We start from the raw sequence: 17373 nt of genomic DNA, 5'->3' as shown, positions 1-17373 counted from the left end.
AACTTTGAAGATCAAGATCACAATTTATTGCCAAGAATGTCCTTATGATTGGGGTAAAGGAATTCCCTTGATACTGTTTCCCCTTAGAGATGTGCACATAGAAATCAAAGCCTGACAACATGAGAACCAAGCTACATAAGACTGTAAGATCACAGGAGCATGAACAGGATATCTGGCTGCTTAAGCCTGCTCTAAGCATTCAAGAAAATTATGGCTAATCTGATTATGGCCTTAATGTCACTTCCCTGCCTGCCCCTCATACTCCTTGAACTTTGTAGATCAAAAATCTGTCTAACCCACTCCTGAAGATATTCAATTGCCCAGCCTTTGACTGATCTCTCTGAATGATAACTCAGACTAACTCAGGCTAACAACTCGAAAAGAACAAATTCTTCATCTTTGTCTTAAATGGAAGATCCATAATTTTTAAACAGATTCTACATTTTTCCCATGAGGGAAACATCCTTTTAGCATTTACTCAGTCAAGCCTCCTGAGAAGTTCAAATGAGGTCAGCACGACCAACTTTCATTGTTCTGAACTCTGATGAGTAAGGGCCCAAACTACTCAAACTGTCTCAAAGTCAAAGTCAATCTGTACACCACAGAAATCAGTCAAGAAAACTTTCTTGGAACTGCTTCCAGTGCAAGTATGCCCTTCCCTAAGTAAGAAGACCAAAACTGTTCCCAGTGTCTACGTGCACTATGACTAATACCCTATTCAGTTGTAGCATGGCATCCCTTCAATTCTAGGCTATCCAACCTAAATCAAAGACCAACTAATTACTGACTGCACTTGAAAATGAAATCTTTTGGGATTCATGGCCATGAACACACTATCTCTTTGTACTCTACTCTGCAGTCTGTCTCCATTTAAATAGGATTTGTTTCTCTTCTTCCTGCATAGGAGAACAACCTAACATCTTCGCATATGATACACTACTTTCCAGAGGTTTGCCCACTTATGTGCCTAACTTAATCTCTTTGCAGATAGTTTGTATTCTCCTTACAACCTGCTTGTCTAACCATTGTTGTATTAACAGCAATTTTAGCTGTGGCACAGTCAGTCTCTTCATTCATGTCAATAACACAGATCACAAATAACTGAGGCACCAGCATTAATTCAAGTGGCATTCACCTCATTACAAAGTATCAACTCGAAAAATGATCCATTTATTATCCCAACTATCTGTTTCCAGTCAGTCAGCCTATTCACAAGAATAGGTTATCCCCAACAGCATGAGTTATTATCCCGAGTAGTCTTTGATGTACTTAATTATTGAAGGCCTTTTTGAAGTCCAAATACACTTTTTCCTTTTACCCACCCTACTCATAAAAACCTCAAAATAATTGACAAATTTTTCAAATGCCATTTCCTTTGCATGAAATCTTGTCATCACAGTTTGAGTGCATTAGGATCCTGCTACTGCTTTTGCAAAAATGGCTTCCCAACGCTCACCTGCAATCAATTCTCAAGTGTTACATCAGAAAGGTTGGGCAGAGGAGAATAAAGAGAATCAGATTACCATTATACTTTCTTCTCCACCCCAACCCAGTTTACAAGGAAACAGTTTGACTTTTCATTGCAGCTCTTCACAATAGGTAATTGTGTGGATCACCTAACTACTGTGGCTACTTCACTTCTAAAACTGCAAATGTGAATATTGAATAAGATGTGCCATGCAAGGCTATGTCAACCATTTATCATCCCTAGTACTATTACCATGAAACGAGATTTATAACTCTTGCTTTAATCAGTTGGTCAGTGGTCTTATCTTTGTAGCTTCATGTATGTAAGTCTGTTTTCTTGAAAATAAATCTTTGAGTGGGATAATGTATGAATTTGTAAAGTAAGGAAAAAAAGCAGAATGACTCACATACTAACAGAAATCTAGGCCATGAAACATTTTATGCCAGCTACATTTGAGAATAACTAATTAAATGCATTTTTCTTCCTTAAATTTATAATCCTCATGACCAATATTTTAAACATATACACATTTTAATAAAATAGAGTTTTCAATTTTGATCAAGGTACTGACATCTTGCTAGATGAATATTTAATTATGGTCAGTTTTAGAAGTGAAATATATCCAGAAAAATTGCTTTTAAAGTCACAAGCTTTGTGAATTAATGTTTTTATAACTATTATCATGATGGGAATGCTGAATGAAACATAGCAATCTTGGAGAGCTAACTGCTGTTTAACAGAAGCTGAAAATAGCTGTCTGAACTAACGCCATCACACATTCTGATTCACGTTTTCTGTGAGTACTCAATTCTGATATGGTTATCTCATGATCAAGATAGACAAGTGGTACAGAAAATTGAGTGTACAATTTGATACAATAAATGATGAAAGTTAAAGATACCTCTTCAATTGTGGGAAACAAGAAGGAACTACTCACCCGTGCCAGATCAGGCATGCAAGTATAGTTCCAATCCCATACTCGATTGCTGACTCAATGAACCAGATGTTGGGAGGACTTTGCAGAACTTTGAAAATAGCAATGCAGGGCCCAGATGTTGCATTCCTGACCTATTTCCTAAACATCTAATGTTTGCCAGGAAGAGAACGGATTTAGGGAATGATCTTTATACATGAAGAAATCCAAACTCAGCAGAGTGACTTGAATATAATGTTGCGTTTATGCCATTTTGGCTGGGTTCAAGGGCCTGAACTCTCTCTGGCACTGACAAATTGATAAAAGAAGCAACAAATGCTCTCAAAGGGCAAGTTAGATCTGTCAAAGTGCTCTGATCTAAAAGTTTTTAAAATTCCTTATTCGTTAAACTTCGAAAAATGTTACTTAAAGCTGAAGACTTAAAGCTGTCAGTAACGTTTTGAAATAAAAGCATCTGCTGGAATGTTCTGACTTCACAGGCAATCTGACCAGGTGAGAAAAATCATTGCCATACCTTGTTCACATTCAATAGAACTAGGTGGGAGGGTGAACTATGAGGAGGATTCAGAGATGCTTTTGTGTTATTTGGACAGTTAGGTGAGTGCGACAATGCATGACAGATGAAAAATAATGTGGGTTAATGAGAGGTTATCTGCTTTGGTCTCAAAAACAGGAAGACAGATTATTATCTGACTGGCACAGATTGGGAAAGGTGGAGGTAGAACAAGACCTGGGTATCCTGCAGGCAGTGCAGAAAGCAAATAGCATGCTGGCCTTAATGACAAGGGGATTTAAGTGTATATGAAGGGTTGCCTTGCTACAACTGTACATAGTACTGTGCGAGAGTTGTATGCAGTTTAGGTCTCCTTATTAATGGACGGGGTGTAACTAAGGTTTGCTAGAATATTTTCTGGGATAGCAGGACAAGATGGTTGGACTGCATTCATAGAAGTTTAGAAAAATGTAGTGAACACAGAAACCTGCTCTGTGATGCCTAGTTTGTGTTCTGCCAGGACTACTCAGCTCCTGAACTCATGTTGGCCTTGGTTCAAACACGGACAAAAGAGCTGAATTCCACAGGTGAGGTGAGAGTGTCAGGCCTTGACATCAAGACCACATTCAACCGAGTAATCAAGGAACCTTGCAAAGCTGGAATAATTGAGTATCAGGGACAGACACTCTACTGGTTGGAGACATGCCTTGCATTTGAGAAGATGGTTGTGGTTCATGAGTTAATCATCTCAGTTCTCGGACATTTCTGCTGGAATTTGTCAGGGAGGTGTCCTCAGCTCAACAATCTTCAGCTGCTTCATCAATGACATTCTCACATCATAAGAGCAAAACTGGGGATGTTTGCCAATGATTGCACGACTTTCAGCTCCATTCCTGAATCCTCAGATACTGAAGGAGCCCATGTCCAAATGCAGCGAAACGTGACAATATGCAGGCTAGGATAACAAGTAGCAAGTACCATCTGTGCCACACAGATGCCAGACAATGACAGTTTCCAAAAAAAGACAATCTAATCACTGCTTCTTGACATTCAATGGTGTTATCATCACTGAATCCTCTACTATTAACATCCTTGAGATTATTATTGACTCAACTAAACTTGTCACAAACACTTGCCTAGAAGAGCAGGTCATAAGATAGGAGTTCTGTAGCAAGTAATTCACCTCCTGATCCCCCACAAACTGTCCAACTTGTATTAAGTCGGGATTGTGATACAATACTACCCAGTTGCCTGGACGGTTGCAGCTCCATTAACACTCAAGAAAATTGACACCATCCAGACAAAGCAGCCTGCTTGATTGGCATTGCATCCATGTCTCAACAATTGACACTCTGTAGCAGCAGCGTGTACTATCTCCAAGATACAATGCAGAATATCTTAAAAGATCCTCAGACGGCGCTTTCCAAATCCACGACCACTTCCATCTCGAACTACAAGGCCAGTTGATAAATAGGAACACCATTACCTGCAAGTTCCTCATAAACCGCCCATCATTCTGACTTGAGAACATAATCCCTATTTCTTCACTGTCACAGGGTCAAAATCCTGGAATTCCGTCCGTAAGGGCATTGTAGGTCAACTAACAGCATGTGGACTGTGGTTTAAGAAGGAAGCTCCGCCACCTTTTCAAGGCCAACTAGAGATAGTCAATAAATGCTGACCAGCCAGTGATGCCCATGTCTCACAAATGAATATAAAAAAATATTCAATTCTAATAGGAGAGACAAAGTAAACACTATGTTCCTGATGAGCAGGAAACCCAGAACCAAAACCTCAATGTAAGGAAATGGGATATACCATTAAGGCCCACACGAAAGCAGTTGAGGCCAACATATTGAATGTTTCCAAGTAGGTGTTAAATATAGTTCTTGGGGCTAAAAAGATCAAACGGTATGGGGTGTAAGCAGGAATCGAGTACTGAGTTGGATGATTATGTTGAATGGCGGAGCTTCATGTCATAATGAATAAATGGCTGAATGTCAAAAGCAAGAAATACCACTGTGTGTTGGAGTTCAATTCAAATGACAGCTTTTATGTGGGTCTTAATGCAAGTTTATTTTAAGAGATTGAACACTTACGATTTAAAAGCTTTGAGTGGGGCTCATTAATGACATTTTTCTTTCACTGGCAAGTATGCATACGTGACAGCAATACAGACATTTAAAAGTTTATTTTTCTTCAACTTCACCCAGCCCCTAAATGTATGCAGATAGCAGATACAGTGTCAGTGGGTATGGAAATGGCATGCAGTGAAAGTTGACATGGGGACTGTGATGATACTATAGTTTTAAGAGGTGTATTTTGTTCTGTGTTTTAAGAAGAGGAATTGAGACAGGTGACAAGCAGTCTGTTCCGAACCAATATAGTAAACAGCTTGTGAAATGTTGCATTTTTTTTTAAAGTTGGAAGTTTAGAAGCAGCATGAATGGGTGGGGTCAAGATCCCGTAGAATCAGGATTTTAGTTTAACTTTCAGCAGCTGTTGGGGTTTGGAATCTGCTATACATCTCTTCCTGTTACAACAAAATACTTGAGTTCTCTCTCTCTCTCACACAGAGTTTTGATGTCCTTTCCTCCTTGACTGAAGAAATACTGATGTGAGACCATCTACTGTACTGAATTTGCCTTCGCCAAAGGTGTACTTATGGAATTTTATTATCTTGGTACAACTGATCAGTGGTAATTGACATTTATTATCTTGTTAAGTATTGCAATTGAGTTACAGTTAGTTTTTTAATTTTTTTTGTCTGCATTTTAACTGGAGTATAAGAATAGTGTGTTTTGCTTCAAGCCTGGTAGTTTGACCAATCAAAACGCATCCGGAATGCAACATTTTACAAATGCCTTTGAAAATAAGGAAAAGTTGCAGTCTTGGCTATCTTCTTAATATATTGTGAGGTGTTTGGTCTGGTCCATAACAGGGCGAGTACATGGATGAGGTTCGAAGACTAAACAGCTTTTTAACCAACTAGGATAAAGCCCGAGAGAACCGACTCAGGCCTTTAACTAGATTACTGGTGCCTATGGCTGCCTAGAATATGCTAAGTGTGAAAATTTCCTGACCTGCAGTACTTAAAATTCCAGTCCAAAGTCTTCAAGGCAATTAAAAATGGATAATTAATATTACATTGCTTGTGACTACTGACAACGATGCCTTTAGCCTGCTGTTCCCATACCCTGGCACTTCCCTTCTAAACCTCTTTGCTGTTCCACCTCCCTATCCCCCGTTATGAGTTTACTTATAGTTGTCTGCCTTGACCAAGAATTTGATCAATCCTGCTGTTATCTCTTTCTTTGGTTTGCATCAATTCCTTTTTCATTTGTACTTGCAAGTATCTTGGAATTTCTTTACGCAATAAAGGCATTAAATGAATGCGATATTTTATATTTGAAGACTAATAATAACGAAGCAATTGGTTTTATACATTTTTCTGTAAATGAGTGGTTCTTATTACAAATCTGTCTTACCTGGCTTTCATAACTCGCCCGCAGAGATCCCAGATGTTTGAGGAAGCGCATTCCAAGCCCACACCACTTCTCCGCCTCAGTGTATTTACCAAAACTATATAAGGAAGCCCCAGTGTTCCAAGCTCGAGTCATCAGCCAAAGCATCTCCACCTCTGGGTATTCCTCTTGCTATACACAGAATGGCAAAAGCTTAAAATATAGTCAAGCAAAATTTGCTCACTATGACCTGACAATCCTTGACATTTAAAAGTTGGGTAGAATGAACCTTTGCTCCATTCCTAATTTTGGAAAGAAACCTGATGGTGAGTGATTTTCTTAAATCACTACAACCATATGGTATATTTTGTCCAATTATGATTGGCTAAATCAATTAGGCCTCTTTGGAAGTAGGTTCACTCATTGAAAAGTACCTAATTTTGAAATGGCTTGACAAGATAGGTACTGACAGATTGCTTTCTCTAAACAGAGAATCTAGAACATGAAAACACAGTCTGAACAGAAGGAGCTAATTATTTTGGACTGTAATGTAGAGAAATTTCCTCACTCACTCAAAGGATTGTGAATCTTTGGAATTCTCGATGCAAAGGATTATGAATAACATCATGATTTACTTGGGATATGTGTTCAAACTCATTTCCTACTATTGCTGGAGTTGCGACAAATATATTGTATGATTCTAAAAATGCAAAACCTCTACGCAGCTGAAGCCAGGTGCCGACTTGCAGATACCTTCTCCTACTGCCCCCTCGACAATAGCCTCACCTCCCATCATTTCCCAGACCATCCACAACCTCATCACATGGGTATCTCCTATCCACAGTCTCCAACTTCATCGTCTGTGAACCCTGCATTGCCTGATTCTACTTCCTACCAAAGATTCACAAACATGACTTCCCCGGTCAACCCATTGTCTCAGCCTGCTCCTGTCCCATTGAACTCATCTCTGCATACCTTGAGATTGTCCTGACCCGCTTAGTCCAGGAACTCACCAGCTATGATCAGGACACCACCCTTCATCTCCTCCAAGACTTTTGTTTCCCCTGTCCCCTACGCCTTACCTTCACCACTGACATCCAATCCCTGTACACCTATCTGCCATGACAAAGGCCTCCAAGCACTCGGTTTCTCCTTCTCATGCCGTCCCAACCAATAACCTTCCACTGACCCTCTCATCCGCCCGGCTGAACTGGTCCTCACCCTTAACAACTTCTCCTTCCAATCCTCCCACTTCCTCCAAACCAAAGGGGCAGCCATGGGCACCCGCATGGGCCCAACTATGCCTGCCTCCTTGTTAGGTACGTGGAACAGTCCATCTTCCGCAGCTACATCGGCACCAGCCTCCACCTTTTCCTCCGCTACATTGAGGACTGTATCGGCGCGATCTTGTGCTCTCACGAGGAGATTGAATAGTTTAGCAACTTCATTAACACCTTTCACCCTAACCTCAAATTCACCTGGCCCATCTCTGACACCTCCCTCCCCTTCCTGGACCTCTGGTGACTGACTAACCACTGACATCTATTACAAACCCATGAATTTTCACAGCTGCCTGGAATATGTCTCCACTCACCCTACCTCCTTTAAAGACGCCATATCTTATTCCCAATTACTCCGCCTCTGTCACATCTGTTTCCAGGATGACCAATTCCATCACAGAATATCCCAGATGGCCTCCTTCTTCAAAGACTGCAATTTCCGCTCCCACATGGTTGACAATGCCCCTTAGTGTATCTCCTCTACTTCCTGCACCTCCACCCTTGAACCCCACCCCTGCTAATGAGAGGATAGAAACCCCCAGTCCTTACCTTCCACCTCACCAACCTTCATGACTCTCTTGTCAGATCCACACCAGCCCTCATCCCACTCCAGGCACCTTACCCTACAACTACAAGAAGTGCAAAACCTTTGCCCACCCATTCCCCCTCACCTCCGTCCAAGACCCAAAGGATCCTTCCACATCCAACAGAAATTTGCCTGTACCTCCACAAATGTCATCTACTGTATCTGTTGCACCAGTTGTGATCTCCTCTACAAGGAAGCCAACTTGAAGATCATTTCAGAGAACATCTCCTGGACACCCGCACCGAGCAACCCCATCACCCAATGGCTGAGCACTTCTACTCTCCCTCCCACCTCGCCAAAGACATGCAGGGCCTGGGCCTCCTCTATCGCCAAACTTTAACAACCCGATGTCTGGAGGAAGAGTGCTTCATCTTCTGCCTTGGGATCCTGCAATTCCACGGCATTAATGATAATTTAAGTAATTAAGTAGTAAGAACATGCAAGCAGATTACTATCTGAAAGGTGACAGCTTAGAAAAATGGGAACATGCACAAGATCTGGTTGTCCTTGCACAGGTGCAGCAGACAATGAAGAGCCAAATGGTATGATGGCCTTCATAAAGAGAATATTCAAGTACAAGAGTAGGACACCTTGTTGCAACTGATAAGATCATATTTGGAGTATTGTATGCAGTTTTCGTCTCCTGATTTGAGGAAGAACATTTTCGCCATGAAGCAAGTGCAACCAAGGTTTCGCAGACTGATTCCTGCAATGGTGGGACTCATGTTAAGCGAGAGACTGGATTGGTTATGACCACGGAGATCCATACAAACCTGTAAAATTCCAACAGGATTAAATCTGTTTCTATTAATGTGAGGGCCAAGGCTTGTGGTGTAGGGAATGCTGGAATGAGTTGAGAAATTGAGGCTCTGATCAAGAACAAGGAGACATTTGGCAAGCATAGACAGCTAGGATCGAGCAAATCCCTAAAAGAGTATAAGGCCAGTAGGAAACAGAGGGTGGTGATGGAGAGTTGTTTTTCAGACTGGAGGCCTGTGACCAGCAGTGTGCCTCAAGGATCAGTGCTGGGTCCACTGCTTTTTGTCATTAATATCAATGATTAGTAAGTTTGCAGATGACACCAAAATTGGCGGTGCAGTGGCAGTGAAGAACATTATCTCAGAAGTGGGCCGAGAAGTGGCAGATGGAGTTCAATTTAGACAAATGTGAGGTGTTGCATTTTGGTGAGGCAAATCAGGGCAGGACTGATACAACTTATGGTAGGGTCCTGGGGAGTGTTGCCTAAGAAAGAGACCTAAGGGGGTTGAAGGGGGGAGTCACAGGTAGGCAAGGTAGTAAAGAAAGCTTTAGATTCACATGCCTTTATTGGTCAATACATAGAGTATCAAAATTAGGATGTCACGTTGCAGCTATAAAGGACATTGGTTAGGCTACTTTTGGAATACTGCGTCCAATTCTGATTTCCTTGCTGCAGGAAAGATGTTGTTAAACTTGAAAGGGTGCAGAAAAGATTTACAAGGATGTTACCTGGACTGGAGGATTTGAGTATAGGGAGAGGCTGAGGCTACTGACCCTGGAGTGTCACAGACTGAGGAGTGACCTTATGGAGGTTTTTTAAATCATGAGGGGTAGGGATGGGCTGAATAGCCAAGGTCTTTTTCCTATGGTAGAGAAGTCTAAAACGAAACAGCATAGGTTTAAGATGACAGGGGAAAGATATAAAGACATCTAAGGGACAACTTTTCATACAGAGGGTGGCACATATATGGAATGAGCTGCCAGAGGAAGTGGTCAAGGCTGGTACAAATACAACATTTAAAAGACATCTGGATGGATATATGAATAGGAAGGGTTCAGATGGATATGGCCCAAATGCTGCAAATGGTAGTAGATTAACTTAGGATGTCTGGTTGGCATGAACAAGTTGGACTGAAGGGTGTCTTTCTGTGCTTCACAACTCCATGACTCTATGATTAGACAGGAAAGATGCAGGAAGGACTGGGTAGTGGTCAGATCATCTTGCCCGTACACCCCATGAGAATCACTGCTCAACTCACGTGTAATTAACAAGCAGAAGACTGCATGATCAGACAAAAATGACTTGTCCCCAAACAGAAATGGTGACTACTAACATGCCTGATACCACACTTAGTAAGAGGATCATGCCCTATAAATTTAACCACTGTTACCAGCACAAAATCACAACTTAAAAGCCAGAGAAATGAGTCATATCACAGAATCCATACAGTGTGGAAGCAGGCCATTCGGCCCATCAAATCCACACAGACACCCCACCCAAAGAGCGTCTCACCCAGACCCATTCACCTACCCTATCCCTGCATTTTCAGCTAATCCATCTGGCCTGCACATCCCTGGACACGATGGACAATTTAACATGGCCACTCCACCTAATCTGCACATCTTTAGACTATAGGAGGAAACCAGAAGAAACCCACAACTCTGGCAGAATGTGCAAACTCCATACAGTCACCCAAGGCTGGAATCAAACCTGGGTCCCCAGAGCTGAGGCAGCACTGCTAACCACTGAGCCACCAAGCCACCCCTTTCAAAAATGGATTTAGATTAAATTCCACACAGACAGTTGCCCGATGTGGGAATCAAACCCGGGCCCCTAGCAATGTGAGGCAGCAGTGCTAATCACTGAACCACTGTGCCACCTCTGGATTTATCCAGAGTTCACAGTAATGACTTCTTCAGATCTATATTTTACTGATCTTTTTAAAATTTCATTCAGGCATCATTCTTACTCACAATATCACTCACCGAATTTTCAATCATCATGAGTGCTTCCTCATAGTACCACCAGACCTCCTCAAGGACCTGGGGTTCAATTTCCGTTAATCCCGTTGGGAGTGAGATCTGGATTAGGCTGTGGAGCAATTTGCTGTTGGAAAAAAAATACAAGTGCCTAATGACTCTTCTCCAAAACATTAAAATAAGGCTTTGACTCCATCCTGACCATAGGCAAGTAAATATCTTAAAAAAATAAAATCTATTAATTTGATTAATAGAAACACAACATTAAAAAAAATCAACTAGACCAAGCAATATCTGCTGAAAAATGAATGAGTTAATATTTCATCAAAATTGCAGCACAGTTTTGAGTTTGCAAATATGATAAACATTAAAAACCAATTGTATCACTTCAACAATGTCATAAAACAACTCAATTTGACTTAGGATACAATATAAGGATTTTTCTGCGATGTTTTCAGATTTGCGTGATGGAAACTTTTTGACTTGAAGGCTACTTTCTCATTCACGTAAACTCATTTATCAGACAATACAGTCATATATTAACAGTACTTGTAACTGTGTTGAAAGGTGGGATATCCACAGAGAAGGAGAATTAGAAGAATTCAATACCCTCAGTAATTATCAATCCTCCATTAAATTTAAAGCCACACTATACAAGCAGAGAATCAATTTCTTAGACAATGTATCTGGAATGGAACAAGATAACAGGATTAGCTACGACAGCTTTTTTTTGCAAAATAACTGGTGGATACTTGTACACTCTAAATGCTATCATGTTAAACACACCTTCCACAGATTGGAGAGGTCAAAGACAAAGCATTTCCATGACAAGCACAAAGCTGGAAATCTATAACTAGCTAGTTAAAATTCCTTTTTACTTCTTCTAATGCCTCAATCTCAAATTTAAAAGTTAATAATTGACAGCGTTCAGAACAGTAGCAACTACAATTTTTCCCAATACAGTAGCTCCTGAACTACTTATGCAGCTTTAAATTAATTTGCAACAAATTCAGAGGTTCTGTGACTTCAAGTTTTCCTGGGTTTCTGTTTGCCAAGTACTCATTATAACTATTTAAAACCGTTCCCTCTCTCCACAGTCTACCCTCCCATTTCCCACATCTTCTCACACATTCTTTCTTCTCCTTTGAAACCTCTTGATTCTTCATAGCAGATGGTTCCTCTGAATCTGGCAAATGGAACTCATACCTATCCTCAGATATCTAAGCCTCAGAAACCCCTGGCTCTGGCGAGCCCCCAGTGACTTGTTCACTTACCTTCCTTTCTTTCTTACTTAATCTGCTGTTGTTTCTCCAAAGGCTGTTTATCTCACACATTTACTGCTGTGAGCAATAAATGCTATCCATATTACTTATGGAGTTGGGGAGAGACTTTTCTCAGATTTTGTTCGACACAACCTCTACAAAACCCAAGATGCCAAGGGGCAATGCCAGACCAAGTTAGAGGGCCAAACCAACCAAACAGACTCGCCGTCTGTGGCAAGGACAAAACAACATAACGGATACAAACTGAAGCAGAGGAAGAAAGTGAACAAGAACACATACCTCCCTAATGTACTCAACTCTTTCGATGCTTGGTTCGCCTGCCCCGATAGCTCCAGAAGCGTCTGTTCCCGGGTCACCGCTGCGGATGTCAGCCCAGTCTTTGAGAGTCAGCCCAAGGTAAGCAACAGGCCTGAACAGATCCCTGGGCCCTGCACTTACATCCTGTGCAGACCAGCTGGCGCAGGTTTCCAATGACATCTGCAGTCTCTCTATCCTACAAGCTGAAGTCCCTACTTGCTTCGAGAAGACCATCATCATCGCAATACCAAAGAAAACACATGCAACGTGCTTTAATGACTACTGCCCAGTGGCTCTGGCCTCCAAAACCATGAAGTCCTTCGAGAGGCTTGTCATGGTCCACACCAACTCAGTCTCCCAGGCTGCCTTGATACCCTTCAATTTGCTCACCAATGTAACAGGTCCACAGCAGATGCCATTTACCTAGCCCTGCACTCATCCCTGGAACACCTGGACAACAAAGACACCTATGTCAGACTCCTACACATCGACTACAGTTCCACTTTCAACGCCACTATTTGCTCCACATTGATTTCAAAACTTCTGAGACCTAGGCCTCATTTTGGCCCTCTGCACTGGATCCTCAGTTTCCTGAACCATCGACCCCAATCAGTGAAGACAGAGAACTGCATCTCAACAAATGACCCTTAACACTGCAGTTCTCCCTCCAAGGATGTGTTCTCAGCCTGCTACTGTACTCCCTGTACATGCATGACTGCATAGCCAAATTCCAAACAAATGTCATCGACACGGATGGATATTGAAAGTCAGAATACAGAAAGGAGATAGAGGGCTTGATGTCATGGTGCAATAATAACAACCTCTCTTTCAATGTCAACAAATTACTAATCATTGACTTTAGAAAGATAGGAGAACACACCCCTACATCAACACAGTAGGGTTGGGAGGATTGAGTGTGTCAACCCCCTAAGAGTGACGATGAGACAGACAATCTGTCTTGGACCTCTCATGTAGATGCCATGGTCAAGAAGGCACAACGCCTCTTCTTCTTCAAGCAGTTTAGGAAATTTGGCATGTCTGTCAGGACCTTCACCAAGTTATACAGATGCCCCAAAGAAATTATACTATCCGGGTGTGTAACAGCTTGGAATGGCAACTGCTCTGCCCAGAACCTTAAGAATCTACAGAGGGTTGTGCGCCCAACCAAGACCACCTTCAAAGCCAATGTTCCATTCATGGACTCCATTTACACTTCTTGTTGCCGTGAAAAGGCTGCCAACATCATCAAAGACCCTTCCAACGTCAATAATGCTCTCCTACAATCTTTTCCATCAGGCAGAAGATACAGAAGCTCGAACATATGCACCAAGAAGTTCAAGAACAGCTTTGTCTCTGCCTCATCTGTGCATACCTTAACAATGTCCTGTCTCCTTAGTCCAGAAACTCCCCACCTACATCTGGGACACCATGCACACCCTTCATCTTCTCCAAGACTTTTGCTTCCCCAGCCACCAATACCTTATCTCCACCATGGACATCCAGTCCCCATACAAATCCATCTGCCATGATGAAAGCCTCCAACCCCTTCGCTTTTTGCGGACTGTTTCAGAGAACATCTCTGGGACACCTGCAACACCCAACCCCACCGTCCCACAGCTGAACACTTCAACTGTCCCTCCCGTTCCACCAAGGACATGCAACTCCTGGGCCTCCTCCAGTGACAAACCCTAACCACCCGACGCCTGGAGGAAAAAAGCCTCTTCTTCCACCTGAGGAGCCTGCAACCACATGAGGTTAATGTGGATTTCACCAGTTTCCTCATTTCCCCTCCCCCACCTTGTCCTCGTCCCAAGCCTCCAATTTGGCATCACCCTCTTGACCTGCCCATCTTCCTTCCCACCTTTCAACTCCACCTTCCTCTCTGACCTATCACTTCCACCTCCACCTTCAGCTACTTATCACATTCCCAGCTACCTTGCCCACAGCCCCATCCCCTTCCCATTCATCTCTCAGCCTCCCTGGCCCACAAGCCTCATTCCTGATGCCCACGTCCTGCTTCAGCCCAGAACGTCTATTCACCTGCTCCTTGGATGCTGCTTGACCCACTGTGTCTTTGATTTGTCCCCACATATGCTGCCACACCTGCTGAACTTTGAGTAATTTCGATTTTTTTGTCTTTTTTTTGAGTTTTATACTATCTTTGACATTTTTAGTTAACCACAGAAGGCAGGTCTGACCTTAGAATAACTTATTGGAGTGCACCTACTCTACATCTCTGGAATATCCCCTTGAACGTTTCCCAGTATATTTCTGTTGACCTTAATATAAATTGTCAGTTCACTTCTGCTAGTTCAGCTTTCATGCCCTCATAATTGTCTTAATTAAAGTTAAAGCGCAGCAGGTCAGGCAGCATCCAAGGAACAGAAAAGTCGACGTTTCGGGCATAAGCCCTTCAACAGGAATGAGGAAAGTGTGTCCAGCAGGCTAAGATAAAAGGTAGGGAGGAGGGGCGATGGAGATGCGATAGGTGGAAGGAGGTCAAGGTGAGGGTGATAGGCTGGAGTGGGGTGGGGGCGGAGAGGTCAGGAAGAAGATTGCAGGTTAGGAGGGCGGTGCTGAGTTCGAGGGAATCGACTGAGACAAGGTGGGGGGGAGGGGAAATGAGGAAACTGGAGAAATCTGAGTTCATCCCTTGTGGTTGGAGGGTTCCCAGGCGGAAGATGAGGCGCTCTTTCTCCAACCGTCGTGTTGTTATGTTCTGGCAATGGAGGAGTCCAAGGACCTGCATGTTCTTGGAGGAGTGGGAGGGGGAGTTAAAGTGTTGAGCCACGGAGTGGTTGTGTTGGTTTGTCCGGGCGTCCCAGAGGTGTTCCCTGAAGCGTTCTGCAAGTAGGCGGCCCGTCTCCCCAATATAGAGGAGGCCACATCGAGTGCAGCGGATGCAATAGATGATGTGTGTGGAGGTGCAGGTGAATTTGTAGCGGATATGGAAGGATCCCTTGGGGTCTTGGAGAGAGGTAAGGGAGGAGGTGTGGGTGCAAGTTTTGCATTTCTTTTGCGGTTGCTGGGGAAGGTGCCAGGAGTGGAGGTTGGGTTGGTGGGGGGTGTGGACCTGACGAGGGAGTCACGGAGGGAGTGGTCTTTTCGGAACGCTGGTAGGGGAGGGGAGGGAAATATATCCCTGGTGGTGGGGTCCGTTTGGAGGTGGCGGAAATGACGGCGGATGATACGCTGTATACAGAGGTTGGTGGGGTGGTAGGTGAGAACCAGTGGGGTTCTGTCCTGGTGGCGGTTGGAGGGGCGGGGCTCAAGGGCGGAGGAGCGGGAAGTGGAGGAGAATACCTCTCCGCCCCCACCCCACTCCGGCCTATCAGCCTCACCTTGACCTCCTTCCACCTATCACATCGCCATCGCCCCTCCCCCAAGTCCCTCCTCCCTACCTTTTACCTTAGCCTGCTGGACACACTGTCCTCATTCCTGATGAAGGGCTTATGCCCGAAACGTCGACTTTCCTGTTCCTTGGATGCTGCCTGACCTGCTGCACTTTAACCAGCAACACATTTTTAGCTCTGATACTCCAGCATCTACAGACCTCACTTTTTCCTCCTTAATTAAAGTTCAAAGTCGTTGTCTTAAACCCCCCACTTTCTTTTAAAAACTGTAAATAATACGGGTAGTTCTTCTATAACATGATGGTTGCGTTCATGTGCAACACCTCATTATAGAAAAATTGCATGTAAGAAACAGCACTTAAAGTTGGCGATATAATTGCAAGACAATCAACACATATTTTAAAAATCTGCGCTTTAGCAACAGTACGCCCAATTCGTCAATCGCGTTATAGTGAATTTGTGTTAACTAAATGCATGTGTAGCAGAACAAACTGTATTCAGTATCATTACTGTTACCCAGGCCTCTTTCATTACAATTTCAATAATTAATCCTATTACCTATTACATCATTCAAAACTGGTCCAGTATACCTTGCTCTCTGGCTGGTGCCATAATGTGTCGGTCTAAGGAACTGATCTGAAAACATTCAATGAGTTCCTCATCTAGACTACTTTTTTCCATCCAATATTTCCAGTCATATGCAGGTTAAACTACCCCCCCCGCCCCCCACTCCCATGCTAACTGCTGCACCCTTTTGACAAGCTCCCATTATTTCTTCCTTGTCACCCTGCCCAAACATGTTACTGTTAGGAAGGAAAAAGTGAGGACTGCAGATGCTGGAAATCAGAGCTGAAAATGTGTTGCTGGAAAAGCGCAGCAGGTCAGGCAGCATCCAAAGAACAGGAGATTCAACGTTTCGGGCATTAGCCCTTCTTCAGGAATGAGGAAAGTGTGTCCAGCAGGCTAAGATAAAAGGTAGGGAGGAGGGACTTGGGGGAGGGAGGAGTACCTATTGCATCTCCAACGCCCCCCCCCCCCCCCCCACCCCCCCGACCTTTTACATTTTCATTTACTGTTAGGAAGCCTATAAACAATTCCCACAAGTGACCTCTTGCCTTTATCATTCCTCATCTCTACCAAGACTCTTTTCCAGAATTTAGCGCTCCCTCTCTATTGTGCCAATTAAATCTTTAACTAACAAAGCCACTTCTCCACCTTCTTCTCCTTCATAAAATGTCACAAACTCTTCAATATTCAGATTCCAATCTAGCTCAACCTCAGTATGGTCACTGAATTGTACTTATTTATCTCAATTTATACATCTTGTTCATCTATTTCAAGTGCATGGTGCTGGAAAAGCACAGCAAGTCAGGCAGCATCTGAGGAGCAGAATCAACATTTCCAGCATAAGCCCTTCACCAGGAATCCTGAAGGGCTTAAGCCCAAAACGGCAAATCTCCTGCTCCTCGGATGCTG

At 43.1% G+C, this 17373-nt stretch overlaps 1 protein-coding gene across 1 annotated transcript in view; it reads right to left on the bottom strand.

Moving 5' to 3' along the window:
- Nucleotides 1-367: 367 nt before the first annotated feature.
- tex11 (testis expressed 11) overlaps nt 368-17373 on the bottom strand; it is a 169743-nt gene continuing 152737 nt past the window's right edge. The window contains 3 exon segments of the mRNA XM_060831995.1: nt 368-523; nt 6384-6551; nt 10971-11091. Of these exon segments, the coding sequence (XP_060687978.1) occupies nt 368-523; nt 6384-6551; nt 10971-11091 (445 nt within the window).

The sequence above is a fragment of the Hemiscyllium ocellatum genome, chromosome 11 (assembly GCF_020745735.1).
Source record: "Hemiscyllium ocellatum isolate sHemOce1 chromosome 11, sHemOce1.pat.X.cur, whole genome shotgun sequence".
Lineage (NCBI taxonomy): Eukaryota > Metazoa > Chordata > Chondrichthyes > Orectolobiformes > Hemiscylliidae > Hemiscyllium > Hemiscyllium ocellatum.
The sequence above is the reverse complement of the archived record's forward strand: the minus strand, read 5'-3'. Positions and strand labels throughout refer to the sequence as shown.